The 18033-nt window shown below is 43.5% G+C and overlaps 1 protein-coding gene across 7 annotated transcripts in view; it reads right to left on the reverse strand.

Moving 5' to 3' along the window:
- Positions 1-18033, reverse strand: part of TNRC6B (trinucleotide repeat containing adaptor 6B) — a 283394-nt gene that overhangs the window by 30022 nt on the left and 235339 nt on the right. For 6 of the 7 annotated variants that reach the window (XM_030915672.1, XM_030915675.1, XM_030915674.1 and 3 more), the window contains one exon: positions 13445-13570. In XM_030915672.1, the coding sequence (XP_030771532.1) occupies positions 13445-13570 (126 nt within the window). Of the gene's footprint in view, positions 1-13444; positions 13571-17562; positions 17734-18033 lie in introns of all 7 variants that reach the window. The other variant, XM_030915676.1, reaches the window with a different exon arrangement.

Here is an 18033-nt window from a genome sequence, read left to right on the forward strand (position 1 = left end):
TTGCATAAAGCTAATAAATAATACTTACGTGACAGTATTTCTGTGATACAAATAAGACAAATATATTAACTTGTAAATAGGAGACATGAGTTTCAACTCATGGCTTCTGATAGCAAACACCCACAGAGTAGCAGTGTAAAAAAAGAGCCAGCATAAAAGAGCCTGGAAGGTCACTGGCCCGGCAGGGTCCTTCTCCCTGTTCTCAGGAGTGACCTAGGCTAGGCTGCAGGAAGCTCTGCTGACAGAGGATTCCCTCCCATCTTTGGTTTGCTCCTCTAAGATGATTTAAGTAAGTAGAAATGACTTTCCCTGCACCCTCATCTACTGAACCCACTGGACTGGTTGGGGCCATGGAGAACAAACTTAAGCACGTGCCCACGAGTGCCAAGTAGTGTAGCACACTGGTCAAGAGTTTAGTCCTACAGGCTGGGCACAGTGACTCATGCCTGTTAAATCTCAGCAGATTGGGAGAATTGTTTGTGCCTAGGAGATTGAGAACACCTCGGCAACGTAACAAGATCCCATCTCTTTGGAAAAAAAAGACTTTAGAGCTGGGCGTGGTGGCTCGCGCCTGTAATCCCATACTTCAGGAGGCTGAGGTGGGTGGATCACCTGAGGTCGAGAGTTCGAGACCAGCCTGACCAACATGCAGAAACCCCGTCCCTATTAAAAATACAAAATTAGCTGGGCGTGATGGCGCATGATGGTGCATGCCTGTAATCCCAGCTACTCAGGAGGCTGAGGCAGGGGAATCGCCTCAACCTGGGAAGCAGAGGTTGTGGTGAGCCAAGATCGTGCCATTGCATTCCAGCCTGGGCAACAAGAGTGAAATTTTGTCTCAAAAAAAAAAAAAAAAAAAAAAGAAGACTTTAGTTCTAGAGGCAGTCTGCCTGCGTTTGTAATCCCAGCTCTGCCTGCCTCCCCAATTTTTACTTTCTTTGGGACCGGGTCTCACTCTGTTACCCAGGCTGGAATGCAGTGGCATGATCATGGTTCACTGCAGCGCTGACCTCCCGGCTGGTCTCAAACTCCTGGGCTCAAGCCATCCTCTCAAAGTGCTGTGATTACAAGTATGAGCCACTGCTCCCAGCCCAGTGCTGCCATTTCTAAGCTGACTCAGAGCAAGTTACTTATTTAGCCTTTCTGACCCTTACTTTCCTGATCTCCAACTGGAATGACAACAATATTAACTTCAGTCATTAGATTTTATGAGTTAATCCATGTCAGATTCTTAGAGATTATAATGTTCACATTATTCCACAGGCTGGTTCTTCAAATGTCTTCAGACAATGATTACAGTTCCCTTGCGTCTCATCTTCAGGTTCAATATGATCAGTTCTTTCACCTGTATCTCCTTCCATCTCTCAGTGAAGAGCCAAGAACAGAAAGGTATTTTCTAGAGTAGTTCAACACCAAGCAGACCTGGCCATTCCTAACCATTCTGTTAAAAGCTGTGCTTTCACTAACAATGCCTAAGATATCACTTTCTCTGGTGATCATAACTCCTGATTCACACACTAAGCGTAATGTTAGTTAAAATCTATAATATTTAAAAATATGCTTTTGTTCCCTCATGTAATATTTAACCGACGTAGCTGGGTTTTATTTTATTTTTTTAGATGGAGTTTCACTCTGTCACCCAGGCTGGAGTGCAGTGGCGTGATCTCACCTCATTGCAGCCTCCACCCCCTGGGTTCAAGTGATTCTTCTGCCTCAGCCTCCCGAGTAGCTGGGACTACAGGAGCGTGCCACCACACCCAGCTATTTTTTGTATTTGTAGTAGAGACGGGGTTTCACCATACTGGCCAGGCAAGTCTCGAACTCCAGACTTCGTGATCCGCCCGCCTTGGCCTCCCAAAGCACTGGGATTACAGGCATGAGCCACTGCACCTGGCCTTTAGCTTTTTATTAATTGATTTTTTATTTGAGCTTAAGACCTTACATATATCTTTATGAGCATGGCATACAGAAGATGCTCCATAAATATCTATTAAATGAATGAACCTCTATCATATTTAACTTCACCGTCACCCCACCAAGTTCTTGTTGATCCTGTTATTCTACTTATTCCCAGTTTGTGTTCCCCCATCCCGTCACGGATGGGAATGCTGAACTTGATAAAGCTGAGGATAATCTAATCATATGCCACTAAAGCTTCCTTCCAATATGAAGCCATCAGCCTGAGAATCGTCAGTTACTAATCTACACAACTGTTTTAATGTTTAGCCAATATATTTCCATCTCGTCCAAAACAGACAGCTTGTCAAACGGCCTGTTGAAGTAGAATACAAAAGCTATATTATTATTCTATGCCAGCATTTTTACCAATGAAGGGAATGCATGAAAACTTATTAGCAAACTATGATTACTGATTACTGCCATATGTACTCAAAACCAATCTTTTTGATAATCTAGATTCTTTCCTGGAACTGGGACCAAATTCATCAGTCTTTCAGCTACTTTTTCCTTATTTCTCCTTTCAGAAAACATTTAAAAAATTTCCCCAGGCTGGACACGGTGGCTGACGTCTGTAATCCCAAGCACTTTGGGAGGCCGAGTTGGGTGAGGATCACTTGAGGCTAGGAGTTTGAGGCCAGCTTGGCCAGCATGGCAAAACCCTATCTCTACTAAAAATACAAAAATTAGTGGGGCGTGGTGGCAAGCGCCTGTAATCCCAGCTACTCAGGAGGCTGAGGCACAAGACCCGCTTGAACTCAGGTGGCAGAGGTTGCAGTAAGCAAAGATCTTGCCACTGCACTCCAGCCTGGACACCAGAGAGAAACACCAAAAAACAAAACAAAACAAAACAAAACAAAAAAACAAAAGGCCAGGCGCGGTGGCTCATGCCTGTAATCCCAGCATCTTGGGAGGCCGAGACGGGTGGATCACGAGGTCAGGAGATCGTGACCGTCCTGGCTAACATGGTGAAATCCTGTCTCTACTACAAATACAAAAAAAATTAGCCATGCGTGGTGGCAGGCGCCTGTAGTTCCAGCTACTCGGGAGGCTGAGGCAGGAGAATCGCTTGAACCCGGGAGGCAGAGCTTGCAGTGAGCTGAGATCGCGCCACTGCACTCCAGCCTGGGCGACAGAGGGAGACTCCATCTCAAAAAAAAAAAAAAAGAAGAAAAAAAATTCACCATTCTCCTCACTTTCTTATAGTGGAAGGCGCTTCTTTCCCATTTCTGATCTGAGGCGCCACACAGAGGACATCCACCTTTATTTTATCAGAGCACTTAAGGCCTCTTTTCCCTCCTTGGAAACAAGCCTGGAGAGAGGACCACCCCATTCCAGTGACTCTGGGTTAAGGTTGGAACTCGGTATTAGGAAGTGCACACGTTTGCCGGTATCTGCTCTGTTGGTAGTAAAGGGGGTACTGTGGCCTCAGTATGTTTTCCTCTTTTGCCTTAAACATTCAGAATGTGGGCAGGAAAGATGGGTGTCATTGTTAAACTCCCCTTGAAGACTCCCAGCATTCCTCAAAAATCACAGACGGGGATTCTCTTCCCAAATTCCTACTCTGCTCTAGGATCTGTCATTTGGTTTGAACACCCTTCTTCTTAATAGAAAAGTCAAAAGCGACAAAAATTTTACCTCCGCTCTGTAATCCCTGGGCATTATACAACTGGTCCAAGGCAATGACTCCTTTCCTAGTCGCCAACCTGCACCAAACCGAACGCTAAAATGTTCTTTTAATCTACCTACTTTTTTTGCAGGTCTCAGCTTACTCTGCGTTTTACTCACGCTTGCTTTTACTCTTACTATCCATCTTCTGAAAATGTCCCATTATAAACTAAGTTAGTCAGAAAGCTTCCCCATCCCCATTGCATCTTCTCATTTTATCATTCTTTGGCATCGTGGTCAGAGGTAAATTCCTCAGTTTCCTAATACTTTTGAGCCACCATCTCTGTTACATTCTCAAGAACACATGCCTATCTTTTCTTTTTTCTGTTTTTGGAAATGGAGTCTCGCTCTGTCTCCCAGGCTGGAGTGCAATGGCATGACCTCAGCTCACTGCAATCACCACCTCCCAGGCTCAAGCAATTCTCCTGCCTCAGCCTCCTGGGTAACTGGGATTACGGGTGCCTGCCACCACACCTGGCGTTTTTGTATTTTTAATATAGATGGGGTTTCACCATGTTGGCCAGGCTGGTCTTGAACTCCTAACCTCAAGTAATCCACCCACCTCGGACTCCAAAAGTGCTGGGATTACAGGCGTGAGCCACCGCGCCTGGCCAATCTTTTCTTTGACACTCTTTTAGTCTATGAACATTTGACCAAGTTCAGGTTTCCTGTACTTGGCTCACCAGCTCATTTTCTCTCCAGATCTGTCACTTTCACTCTACTCATCAATTCTCTCATTTTGGAAAGTACTCTAATTTCAGTAATAGTTCTCCCAGTTGCTTCCTCTCTATGCTCTAAGAGATGTTGAGTGTTACCAACCAATTTAAAAATCTGTTTGACTTTCTATTTTAACAGCTGTACTCCAAGCGGACGTGAGCACCAAGTGAGCACACCACTACAGGGCATGCTGCCTCTGCACTGGTTTTAGGGCGAGCATAAGGAACACGTCCTCCACAATTTCCCCCAAATAACAACTCCTCTTCATCTCTGCTTTGAATTCACACAAAATGTCACCAGTGTGACTTAACTTACTGTCTCTGATATACTAATTTTGAACTCACTATAATTTGAGTCTGGGGGAAAGGAGGGTGAGTATAGATATATTCTGTCCTAACAAAACCATGTTCCAAACTGGCCTCTTATCCCACTATACCTCAATGACCCATAAAATCATATGTACCACCTTCAGTGTGAATCCTAAATTCATTTGCGTTAGCAACTGCATTTGGTTACATAGTGTTCCCCATAAATTCATGCCCACTGGGAACCTCAGAAGGTGATCTCATTTGGAAATAGGGTCTTTGTAGATGCACTCAAGTTTAAGATGAAGTCATATTGGATTAGGGTGGGCCCTAATCCATCAACTAGTGTCCTCATATGAAGAGGGAAATTTTGAGACAGAGAAGAAAAAGCCATGTGAAGATAGACACAGGGGAGACCACCAGATGATGACGGAGGCAGACAGTGGTGATTTCAGACTGAAATCCTCCAGAACTGAGCTAAGGTTGATTGATGGATTGATTTTTTGAGACTGGGTCTCACTCTGTTGTCCAGACTGGAGAGCAGTGGCGTGATCATGGCTCACTGCAGTCTCGACTTCTTGGGCTCAGGTGATTTTCCCAACTCAGCCTCCTGAACAACTGAGACTACAGGCATGCACCACACCACCATGCCTGGCTATTTTTGTATTTTTTTTTTTTTTTTTATGTAGAGATGGGGTTTTGCCATTTTGTCCAGGCTTGTCTCGAACTCCTGGGCTCAAGTGCTTGTCTCAGTCTCCCAAAGAGCTGGGAGTACAAGTGTGAGCCACTGTGCCCAGCCTTTTTTTTTTTTTTTTTTTTTTTTCAGGTAGAGCAGATACTTTGGTCATAAAGAGATCTGCAGCACCCAAGTCTCTCACACAAAGTTAACTGCACTTTCCCAACAATTCCACTTTTGAAATCACTCTGATACGTATCTTCCCACGACTTGATGTATATTAACTGAGCTCAAAATACATGCCCGGCACAGCTACTGATGCTCAGGCTCCAGGAGTGAACACAGCAGGCCCAGACCCTGCCGCTGTGAAGCTCATTACACTCCTAGGGGCAGGGCAGACAAGGAGCAAGCGTGGGAGAGACAGTAACAGGGCAAGAACCCATTATTCCCCACCACCACCCCATCCCCCACCCCCCATCAGGCATTTCTACTACTCAAAATTAGCTAAAGAAACCACCAAAGTAACACCTGCCCGTGACCCAGCAGTACCATTGAGAAATTCATCCTGGGAGACAAATACGACACTATTATAGCAGGCCAGGCGTGGTGGCTCATGCCTGTAACCCCAGCATTTTGGGAGGCCAAGGCGAGCAGATGTCGTGAGGCCAGAAATTCGAGACCAGACTGGCCAACATGGTGAAATCCCATCTCTACTAAAAATACAAAAAGTAGCCAGGCATGGTGGTGGGCAGCTGTAGTTCCAGCTACTCAGGAGGCTGAGGCAGGAGAATTGCTTGAACCCGGGGGCAGAGATTGCAGTGAGCCGCGATCACACCACTGCATTCCGGCCTAGGCAATAGAGGGAGACTCTAAAAAAAGAATATTGTAGCAGCACTGCTCATAACAACAAAAATCTAGTAACAATCCAAATGTCTATGAACTGTAGACTTGGTAGTAGAATAGGTAAATTACGGCACAGTCATATAATGGAATACCATATGAACCATAGCTGCCCAAATCCACATGGGAATATATTTGAAATAATACAAGTAAAAATAAAACAACAAAAGGAGGAGGCTCTATACTATATGGTTTCATTAAAGTGCAAAAAAGGCAAAATGAGAACAACACATTGTTTAAAGACAGAGAGACACATACAGAAAGAGTATAAAGAAAAGCACAGGAAAGTGATCTTTAGAAGCCACCAGCTCGTATGTTCCATAAACTGACAATTTTAGAGACAATAAAAGTTTAATTTTTGAGAAATGCCTATCCCAGCCTTGCTGAACTTCTTTCTTAGGATTGCAAATGTACTGTCCCTCTCCAAAGAATACAGAAGGACCAGAGAGAAGCACCACTAGGCTCAAGGCAAACAGCTGCTCACACCTGGGCTGCAGAGGAACCTCGGCGGTGCGGGTCTGCACATTCTCCATTTCAGGGACTTAATTATTCTGGCTTAAAAGCCCTTCAATCGGCCGGGCGCGGTGGCTCAAGCCTGCAATCCCAGCACTTTGGGAGGCCGAGACGGGCGGATCACGAGGCCAGGAGTTCGAGACTATCCTGGCTAACATGGTGAAACCCCGTCTCTACTAAAAAATACAAAAAATTAGCCGGGTGAGGTGGCGGGCGCCTGCAGTCCCAGCTACTCGGGAGGCTGAGGCAGGAGAATGGCGTAAACCCGGGAGGCGGAGATTGAAGTGAGCCGAGATCCGGCCACTGCAGTCCAGCCAGGCGACAGAGCAAGACTCTGTCTCAAAAAAAAGAAGCCCTTCAATCTCCAGCTGGATTGGAGAAAGTGAAGATCTTGTTGCAATCAATATGGCATTTAACAAAGCACTGCAGGTGCAAAATGACAGCAATTTAAAGTCAGGACAAAAGCCTACTGGAATATGTTACTTTTTCAATATTGTATTTGAGTTACAGGAGGAAAAAGGCATGGTAGAAACCCAAGGCCTGGGACATTTGTAACAAATCTTAGAGATAAGTTTCAGTGTCTTCCTTTTTTTTTTTTCTGAGACAGAGTCTCACTCTGTCATCCAGGCTGGAGTGCAGTGGCACAATCTCGGCTCACTGCAACCTCTACCTCCTGGGTTCAAGCGATTCTCCTGCCTCAGCCTCCTGAGTAGCTGGGACGACAGACAGGTGTGCGCCACCATGCCTGGATAATTTTTATATTTTTAGTAGAGATGGCGTTTCACCATGTTGGCCAGGCTGGTCCCGAACTCCTAATCTCGGGTGATCCCAAAGTGCTGGGATTAAGGCATGAGCCCTCATGGCCGGCCTCAGTATCTTCTATGTTTACATTAACTACTGATTGCCCCTATAATGTGGTCAAAATGAATATAAAATCTGATATTTATCAAAATCTTTTAAACTATTCATGTGCTTTGACTCAGAAATTTCATTTTGGGCAACTCAATTTAGAAAAAATGTGGGCAAAGGTTTATGCATAAGGATTTCTTTGCAGTATTATTTGTAACAGGGAAAAATTAAAAACAATTGAATACTCAACAGTGGGGGGAAGGGAACGTTAAATACATCAAGGTAAATCTACCTGATGGAACATCATTATGATCACCATGAATGCTACATAGCAACAGGAGAAAATTCAAGGACACAATGTTAACATCAGGTTCTAGGGAGCCTGAGTGCAATAATGTGAAAAGCATCCCTGCATAGGAACAGTGTCTGAATAGGGAATTAGGTAAAAATAATTCCTGTCATTGTATTTGGGTTGGAGGTTTTTTAAAGAATTTGTTTCTCTGCTATCCAAACTGTGTGTGGTTATCCTGTCTTTTCTTTTTTTAGACAGGATATCACTGTCACCCAGGCTGGAGTGCAGCAGTGTCATCACTGCGGTGTTGAGGCTCACTGCAGCCTCAACCCCCAGGGCTCAGGTCACCCTCTCATCTCAGCCTCCTAAGTAGCTGGGACTATAGCATGCGCCACCATGCCCGGCTAATTTTTTGTATGTGAGAGACAGGTTTTGCCATGTTGCCCAGGCTGGTCTTGAACTCCTGGGCTCAAGCAATCTGCCCATCTCGGTCTCCCAAAGTGCTGGGATTACAGGAGTAAACCACTGTGCCTGGCCTTTTCTTTCTTTAGAGTTACCCAACTGCTTAATTTTTTAAAGATACAGAAATGTTGGGAAAAGACAGAATAATCCATTATTTAATATTCTGCTCCCAGTATGCATTAAATAAATAAAACAAAATTCAAAAGTAGAGGGAACACAAGTACTTTTCTTTTTTGGGTAGAGCAGACACTTTGGTCATAAACAGATCTGCAGCACCCAGTTCTCTCACACGAAGTTAACTGCAACTTTCCCAACAATTCCACTTTTGAAATCATTCTGATACGCATCTTTCCATAACTCGATATATAGGCACTGAGCTCAAAATACATGCCCTGTACAGCTATCGATGCTCAAGCCCCAGCAGTGAACACAGCAGGCCCAGACCCTGCTGCTGTAAAGCTTATTACACTCCTAGGGGCAGGGCAGAGAGGGAGAAAGACAAGGAGCAAGCGGGGAGAGAGAGTGATAGGGCAGGCGGCACACTGTACATAGCTGCCCTGAGAAAGCTACTAGGGAAGGTGGCAGTGAAGCGGAGAGCTGAAGGAGATAGACTGAGCCATGCTGCCATCTGGGAACAGTGTTCTAAGAGTATGCTTGGTATGTGGGGGCCACTTGGCTGGAGCAGCATGAAGGTATGAGAAAGTGGCCTGTACTTGTGGGGAGGTGGGATCACCAGGAACCTCAAAGACCAGAGTAAAGACTGTGCTTTTGCTTTGCATTCTCAGTGAGAGAACCAGCCACGAGGGGATTCCTGATGCAACAGTAACACGACCTGCCTTTTGTTTTAGAACAGTGCTATGCAGAACTTCCTGCAATGCTAACATGGTCTACATCTGTGCTGCCTACACAGTGACTACTAACAAGATGTGGCTATTTAAGTTAATTAAAATAAAATGTAAAATTCCGTTCTTCCAGTCCAGCAGCCACATTTCAAGGGCTGATGTGGCTACTGGCTATGACACTGGACAGTGCGGTGTCAGAGAATCAGCCTGACTCAGACTTGAGACAGGCAAGTGTCGAAGAGAGGCAGGATAGGGAACAGGCATGAAGTCACTGCAATAACCTAGACAGAAACGGCAGTGGCTTGACCAGGACCTGTGCTGTTGGAGGTGGTAAAAAAGGGTCTGGTTTTAGATTAAGGTTTGAAGGGCGGTCTTACCGATGGAACGAACATGGTCACTGAGAGGAGTCATGATGAGCTCCAAGGTTTTTGGCCTGAACTCCTATTGGATGAGAGTGCCATTTACTGGGAGTAAGGCGATGTTTTTGAGGGCAGTGTAGGGTGAGATCAGAAGCTGTGTTTTGAACATGTTAACCTGTGAGGCATCCTATGAGTAGTCTGTGGAGTTGAGGAAAGAAAATGTGGGCTGAAGACACAATTTTGGAATTCAGTGCTTAAAGTCATTCCACTGGGTAAGATCACCTGGCAATGACTACAGATGGTGGGGAGAGGTTTGAAGGTTGAGATCTGGGGCATTCTGCTAAGTAAGTATTGGGAACTTGAGGAGGAACTTGTAAAGGAGATGGAGAAGGAGAGGCAGATGGAGAACCAATGTAGTAGGTGTCCAAAAGCCAAACGCAGGAAGTGCTTCAGGAAGGAGGGAAACTGTCAAATGCTGCTGATACACCGAGTAAGAAGAGACTGAGAACAGATCATCATATTATGCAACAAAAAGATCAGAGGCAAATCCTACAAGAGGGTTAATTCCCACTGTCGCTGCCTTACCTGGACTCCTGTACTAGCCCTGCAACTGCTCTCTTTTGCTCTAGTACTCCTGCCATTCAAACATGTCCTCTATATTACTGCCAGTGTTCCCTCCCTCCCTCCCTTTCTTTCTCTTTTTTTCTTTCTTTCTTTTTTTTTGACACGGTCTTGCTCTGTTGCCCAGCCTGGAGTGCAGTGGCTTGATTCATGGTTCACTGCAGCCTCGCCTCCCAGACTCGATCTATCCTCCCACCTCAGCCTCCTCAGTAGCTGGGACTAAAGGTGCACACCACCACGCCTGGATAATTAAAAAAAAATTTTTTTGTAGGCCGGGCACAGTGGTTCATGCCTGTAATCCCAGAACTTTGGGAGGTCAAGGGGGGGGTGGATCACTTGAGGTCAAGAGTTCCAGACCAGCCTGGCCAACATGGTGAAACTCCATCTCTACTAAAAATACAAAAATTAACCAGGCGTGATGGTGCGTGCTTGTAACCCCAGCTACTCAGGAGGCTGAGGCACAAGAATCGCTTGAACCCAGGAGGTGGAGGTTGCAGTGAGCTGAGACTGCATCACTGTACTCTAGCTTGGGTGACAGAGAATCTGCCTCAAAAAAATAAAATAAAATAAAATAATTTGTAGAGATGGGGTCTTACTATGTGGTTCAGGCTGGTCTCAAACTTCTGGGCTCAAGCGATCTGCCTGCCTCAGCCTCCCAAAGGGCTGGGAGTGTAGGTGTGAGCCACTGCACCCAGCATCTTCTAAACCTTAAATTTTTCTACATCACTACTCAGCTGAAAAATCTTTAATAGTATATTGTCTACAGCAGTGGCCAAACTTTAAGTGCACATAAAGATAACATGGGGGTGACTAAGCCCCAAAGCCACCTGTCACAGATGATTGGAGACCTGGGAACTATGTCTTTAAGCAGCAGCCTAAATAATGGTTGTAAACCATGTTGAAAAGGATTGGCCTATAGGGCCAAGTCCCAAATCCTAAGCAAAGCAAACACCTTTTCCAAATTTGGTCCCATACTTCTTGTCTAGTTCCCTCCTTTTCTATTCTTTTTTTTTTTGAGACGGAGTCTCGCTCTGTCACCCAGGCTGGAGTGCAGTGGCCGGATCTCAGCTCACTGCAAGCTCCACCTCCCGGGTTCACGCCATTCTCCTGCCTCAGCCTCCCGAGTAGCTGGGACTACAGGCGCCCGCCACCTCGCCCGGCTAGTTTTTTGTATTTTTTAGTAGAGACGGGGTTTCACCATGTTAGCCAGGATGGTCTTGATCTCCTGACCTCACGATCTGCCTGTCTCGGCCTCCCAAAGTGCTGGGATTACAGGCTTGAGCCACCGCGCCCAGCCTTCCTTTTCTATTCTAAGACAGGGTGTGTGCGTGTCTGTATGTTTCAACAAGCTCTAACTAACTATTCAAACTAACTGCCTTTCCCCCAAATGCCATGTTCTTCTAGATATTACTGCCCCTTATACATGAGGCTCCTGCTGCTTAGAAGGCACTTTTAATCTGGTGTGCTCAGAAAATTCTGACTCATTCTTCAAGACTCAAACGACACTGCTAGTGTGAAGGCTCAGCCAATTACCCAAACTCTGTTAAACATTTCTATACATTTATCACACTATCTGCTGGGAATTCTACTATCGCCTCCTCCTCACCTCAACCCACCCCTCTGCCACCAACTCTAAGAGGCTGCAGAGAGAGATGGCATTTTCTCCATCTGTGCATGATGAAGACATTACCTAACATGCTATAGATATTTGATAACCATGGATGACTGTCAGCCTGATACCAAGGGATACTGTAAAATGTGTGTATGCTCCAAGACTTAAGAAGACACTGCTGTTGTATGTAGAGTGCCGGGAAAGTCAGAAATGGCTCTGTCTAAAGGACAAACCAGTACCTGCGGCTTGAAGGATGACTGGAACTTAGAAAGAGGGAAAGAAGAGGAGAGGCTGGCACCTCTCCTCCACCAAGTAGCTACTTGGAGGCTGAGGAGGGAGGGCTGCTTGAGCCCAAGAGTTCGAGGTTGCCATGAGCTATGGACCACACCACTGCACTCCAGCCTGGGTGACAGAGTGAGACTCTATCTCCAAAAAAGAAAAATAAATAAAAACACAAAAACAAACAACAAAAACTGAACCTTTACAACCTGCTGGTTGGATCTAATAAGCGCTCCCATCTTCTTTTACAGAATGAAATGGACTCAAAACTTTGTTTATTAAAATAACATTCTAAGGAGGGACTAAGGCCACACACTGAATCCTTGCATAAGCTTATCAGCTATTACTCTGTCCTCACGTCTGCTTTCTCACAAAGGGGAACGGGGAAAGTGTGTGGTAGACTAACACAAATCTCTCACCTTTACCCACAAAACAAAACACCATCTCTTTGCACATCTCCTACTAAGGGACAGACCTACCTGGTTCCCATGGTATCCAATGGACTATGTCCTACACGGAGGTGCTCATGAATAAGAGTTAAGTCCAGGAGTCTCTGCTACGTCATTAGTTCTAAAACTCCCCTTAGAGCACCTAATTGCTTTGTTGGCATGCAGCTCAACATTTTCGGAATAATCCAGAATCTGGCAATTCTCTGGTTTTCTTTTTTTTGAAATGAAATCTCACTCTATCACCCAGGCTGGAGTGCAGTGGCACAATCTCAGTTCACCGTAACCTCTGCCTCCTAGGTACAAGCGGTTCTACTGTCTCAGCCTCCCGAGTAGCCGGGGTTACAGGCGTGCAACAACACGCCCAGCTAATTTTTGTTTTGTTCTTTACGCCTGGCTAATTTGTGTTTTTTGGTAGAAACAGGGTTTCGCCATGTTGGCCAGGCTCATCTCAAACTCCTGGCCTCAAGTGATCTGCCCACCTTGGCCTCCCAAAGTGCTGGGATTACAGGCATGAGCCCCTGTGCCAGGCCGAATTCTCTTTTTATCTGTGGGTAAATCCTTGAGGGCAACCAGCCTCTGAACACTGACACATCAGAACTTAATAGTAGTTTTAATTATATGCAGTTTCAAAATATATAGTTAGAAAAATAGGAGATCTAAAAGGAATAGAATCATAAGCTTTTCATGCAAAAATACCAACTTTGTTAGTATGCATGATGCAATAAAAAATGAGATTTGATATTTTGTTCTAAAAGTCTTGATCTTTGGCAGCTAGATATTTCATATTTTACTCTACTTGATCTTAGCCAAAAGGTCAAGAAAAGATGGCTTTTTCCTATTTTACGCTACTATTATTCTTTTTATGCCCACAAAAATCAGTTAACAACTGGTAACTACCTGAAATGGTCTTTAATTTTGAATCATAGGAACACAAAATTGCTTACCTGGGGGGAAATAAACTGGGGAGGCACTTGCGCCCGGAGACTGGGAGAAGAATTTAGTGGCTGCACTGGTGTGTGCAGACCTCTCGATTGTGCTGTGCTGTTTCCAAACAAACCATGACTACCGCCCTGTAAACAGAAGAGCAGCAGTAAGGCTTTTTGTTAACATAAGAAAATGCAAGTAAGAAACAGTTCTGGTCTTTTAGATCCCTCAGAAGAATCACAGGCTGTGTTCCACGGAATAACAGAATTTCATAACTGAGAAGTTCCTTATCTTAGAAGGCTTAGGGCAATTACTCAAATTGAATCATGAGTACCTATACACAGTTTGACGAACTCTATAAACGGAAAGGGTTCAGTTCTGTCAAATATTAGGAGAAGTCCTACATTCTTTTTTGTGAACGAAAGATATAGACAACATAACATTTATTTCAAATACTCTTCTTTGCGACTGGGTTTACCAAATTTATTCTCAAGCTTTATAATCTGAGCTCCATCTTGAAAGGCACCTGAGTAAAAATGCAGCCTTATGAATAGTTATCAGTTGTATTTATAAAACATTATGATGTGATTTCTCTGCCGTCCCAGAGTGAGCCTAGCACCCTTCCTTGTCCTGGATCTGCTCCTTTCTTTGATAGATGAGGAAATGTGACTCAATTACACAGTGAAAAAAAAAGGAAGAAAGGGAGAAAGTAAAAACCATTACAGGGACACCAAAATAAACATTACTCACCTGTAACTTCTCATTCAAATACATATTGGTCTAGTTAAAAATAAGCTGAACTCCCTCCTTTCTGGAGGCCCAACTCACTGGAGCACTTCTACACTATTCCGATGAGATAACTAAGAGAGTTGGGTTATATGGTGGCCTTTCCTTTCCGACTCGTTTCTAGCTGAGAAAAGTCCTTCAGCGAAGAAACCGTATTTGGTAATAACACAACACTGTGTTCCCTCTGCCTGATACCATTTTCACTTGACCTCTTCAAGGCCCAGCTTGGAGGTCATCCTCATCAAGGAAGTCTTCCCCAAAACCATCTTCCTGATTTCACGTTCAGATTAATTGAGCCCACCTCTCCAATCCCAAAATGCTTTAAAACTCTTTGAGGGCACTCATCATCAAACCACACTACAGTTATTTTCCATTCTGTCTTTCTACTGTCAGCTTAAATCTTTCCCTCTTCATATTCCCAGAACTCAATAAAGCCCTAGTCTGTAGGATGAATATATAATCTGTAAATATTCATGACCCACCAATTCCACACACTGGAAAATATCCCACTGAACACCTTCAGCAAAGACAGCTGCATCACTGCTTATACTGAGTACGTATACCCTGAATTGAAATCACCACCATTATCATATCCCTGGAATCACAGGGATTAAGGTAATTTTAAAGAATTTTGTAATGGCATCATTAAAACCTAGAACACTAAAAATACTGTTGATGGCTTAATGAATAAAAAATAGAGTAAGGGACTGTTGCAGGGAAATTAGTGAACTTAAAAGCATTGAAAATAAAAATGGTTCTAAACATAAAGTCAAAATGGCAATTAAAATCTGTGTATCTCGTAAAAGTAAATCAAAGATCCATCATGAATTTTATGTCTCCCAAAAGGTTGTTTAAACATGAGAAGACCTTTAATTCTAGAAACTGTAACATCTCTACTGCTCCTTTCTTACTTGCCACTTGAAAGTGAAATGGCTCAGCCCTGACTTTGCTCGGATTGTGGTAGTCAGTAGCTTCGCTACCCTGATCGTCCCTAAGAAAACAGGAAACATTTATTTCACCAAGGATATTCTGCTAAGATCTTTCTCACTTTATCATCAAAGTAATGACTTAGTTACTAGATGTCCATTATTCACAACTGGTCCCTGGATGGTGGGGGGTTACTGGGAGCTAAAGACCCTGCCAGAATCCATTTTCTGGCAAGTACAAAATTGCTTCCTGAGGGTTGTTTTAAATTTCAACCTCTCCTTTAATAACAAGCATTGAAAAGAATTTGCTTTTTAAGCTTCTGTAAAATCAATTCCTACTTCCGTCTTCCCAGTAGACAATTTCCACCTTCCTCCACCATAGGTTTTAGGCTTTTCATTATCAAGTGACCCTACAGCCGCACAAAGCACTGTATCTGGAATGGATAATAATGTAGGTAAGTCCACAGCAGTTGATCAAAAAATGCCTCGTATAACTTAATATGGCACCTGGGCATCACAAGCACTCATTTTCTTGGCTCCAATAGAGCTATTTTTGCACAGTGATGTATTCAGGGGCAATCATACAGATTTGGTCTTTAAAAAACGTATATAGGCCAGGTACAGTGATTCACACCTGTAATCCTAGCATTTTGAGAGGCTGAGGCTAGGAGTTCGAGACCAACCCAGGCAACATAAGCAAGACCCCGTCTCTAAAAAATAAACGGGAGAAAAAAAGCACTTGGGTATGTGCTAATGCAGGTTTCTATGGCCATCACTAAAGCTCTACTGTTGTACCACAGGCTTTTACAATTACCTGAGTCTGGTGATATTTGCTTCAACTATACTGTTTAACTCAAAAAAGCATATAAATTAAAAACAAAATTACCAAGCTAACCAAAATCTGTGATTTGGAAAATTAAAATCTTAAATTTTATTAATACGAAGCATATTAAAATAATTCTGTAAGAAAATAGTCTTTAAAAACCATGTCCATATTTAGATGGAACATGTGCACAAACCTGGTTAACAATGGACTTTGTAGCAATCCACAGATCAAATAAATGAAGAAGAATGACCTTTTTTTTAGCGCCTAATGCTCAGCTGGTTTGGCTGGTCTACTATACTAGTTTAATAGCATTTGCTAATTGTGTGATCCACCACATTTACAATCACCATTAACTGAATGTTATGCCTATTTCATGTTTTCCATACTCAAAACAAAAGAACTCCCAAAACATCAATATAATCATTTCTTCCCTGTTTATATAAACAGTTTATATCCATGTCCTCTGTGGAAGCAGTAAGGAAAATGATGACATATAAAGGAAGAAAATGAAAAAATCAGTTGTAACTCCCAATCCAGAAATAACCAATCGAACACATGGATATAGTATAATCCATTTTTTTTAAATGTGCTAAGGCAATGATTAGAAAGCATGTAAGAGACCTACGTGCAACTTAACTGGTGTCAGAGGTGTTGCTTCCCGTCATCCTGTAATGCGTATGTGGAAGTCATCATATGGAGACAGAACATCATCATGGATGCATCATGTGGATACAACTAATAATTACAAGTTGTGTAATTAACGTCCTTCCACAGTGTCCTGAGGTGAAGGTCACAGTGACAAGTAAGTGGTCACAGAAGTATGGCGATCACTGCTGGGGTTATTGTTGCAAAGGATTGTGACGCCAAAGTCCTGGTTTTCTCCACAAAAACTACAACAGAGCCACTGTGGGAAGGCAGGCAGGGTCCTGCTGTGCACCCTCAGGTCTGGGAAGGTGAGGAGGCACGATCCTCCCAGCCCTGCCTGTCTTGTTTCTACTGCACAGCCCTTAACTGGAGGGTTGCCAAATCCAACCCAAGGTGCAATGAAACACTGCAGTGTCTGAGCAATACCCATTCTTCCCAAAGCTTCACCGTCTATTTAAAGTTACCCTTCTATGGGTAATTATTATATTTTACACTTACAAACAATAGATTTCGAGATGCCATAACCCACAAATACTTAATCATACTAGTTTTGCTATTTTTAAATTAGCAGGTTTATTAAATTGAAAAGATCTCCAAAGTATTACTTATACAATCTAATGTTTAAAACGGCAGATGCATTAAGTTAGATTGTCTAAGGTACTTATGTAGTAGCCTCTTTAACATTTTCCTTAGTTCTTAGTTGACTTATTAAATATGAACTTATGATCAAAAATGAGAAGACAAAAAAAAACAGGTTTAAAATAAAATCCATGTTGAAAAACATGAAGAGAGATGGGTTCTATGGGCTGAAAGATCTAGAACCTACACTTAATATCATTCTGTGCATTCAGTAATCAACAAATTTCCCAAGACAGACAAATGATGCAATAAACTGCAGACCAGGACCAAGGCGAGGCCACAGCCAAGCAGTTATAAATTTGAGAGGCCTCCTTACTTGTCTAGCAGCGAAGTTTTGGGGGTTGAGCCCTGTGCCGATTGCTCCAAGGCTGACGTTGGGTAGTGTGGAACCAGAGGGAGACAGCTTGTAGCTGGGAGAAGGGGAGAAGGGAGAGCAGGGAGCCTCATCCCCAAGGCACCCATCTTGATTGGAGAAAGGCAAAGTCAGCTGAAAAGTAGTAGGAGTTAGCCAATCACAACGAGTGTTGGTTAGTGAAGCAACAGAATGCAAGAAGGGAAAAGAGAGAAACACTAGCAATAAACAAAGTTAGAGTGTATTAGCAATAACCGAGGATGGAATTTGGATCTGATAATAATCTTTACACTCGGCCCAACAGACACCATCTGTCATCTTCTTTGATATTGATTTTTCTTTTCCCCTAAGTTAGTAACACGTTCTGTCCATTGCATTAAGATAAAAATTGCCAGACACTTTGATTTTATGCATCTAATATTGATTGCTCTAGCA

Source organism: Rhinopithecus roxellana, chromosome 13, assembly GCF_007565055.1.
Source record: "Rhinopithecus roxellana isolate Shanxi Qingling chromosome 13, ASM756505v1, whole genome shotgun sequence".
In the NCBI taxonomy this organism is placed as follows: Eukaryota; Metazoa; Chordata; class Mammalia; order Primates; family Cercopithecidae; genus Rhinopithecus; species Rhinopithecus roxellana.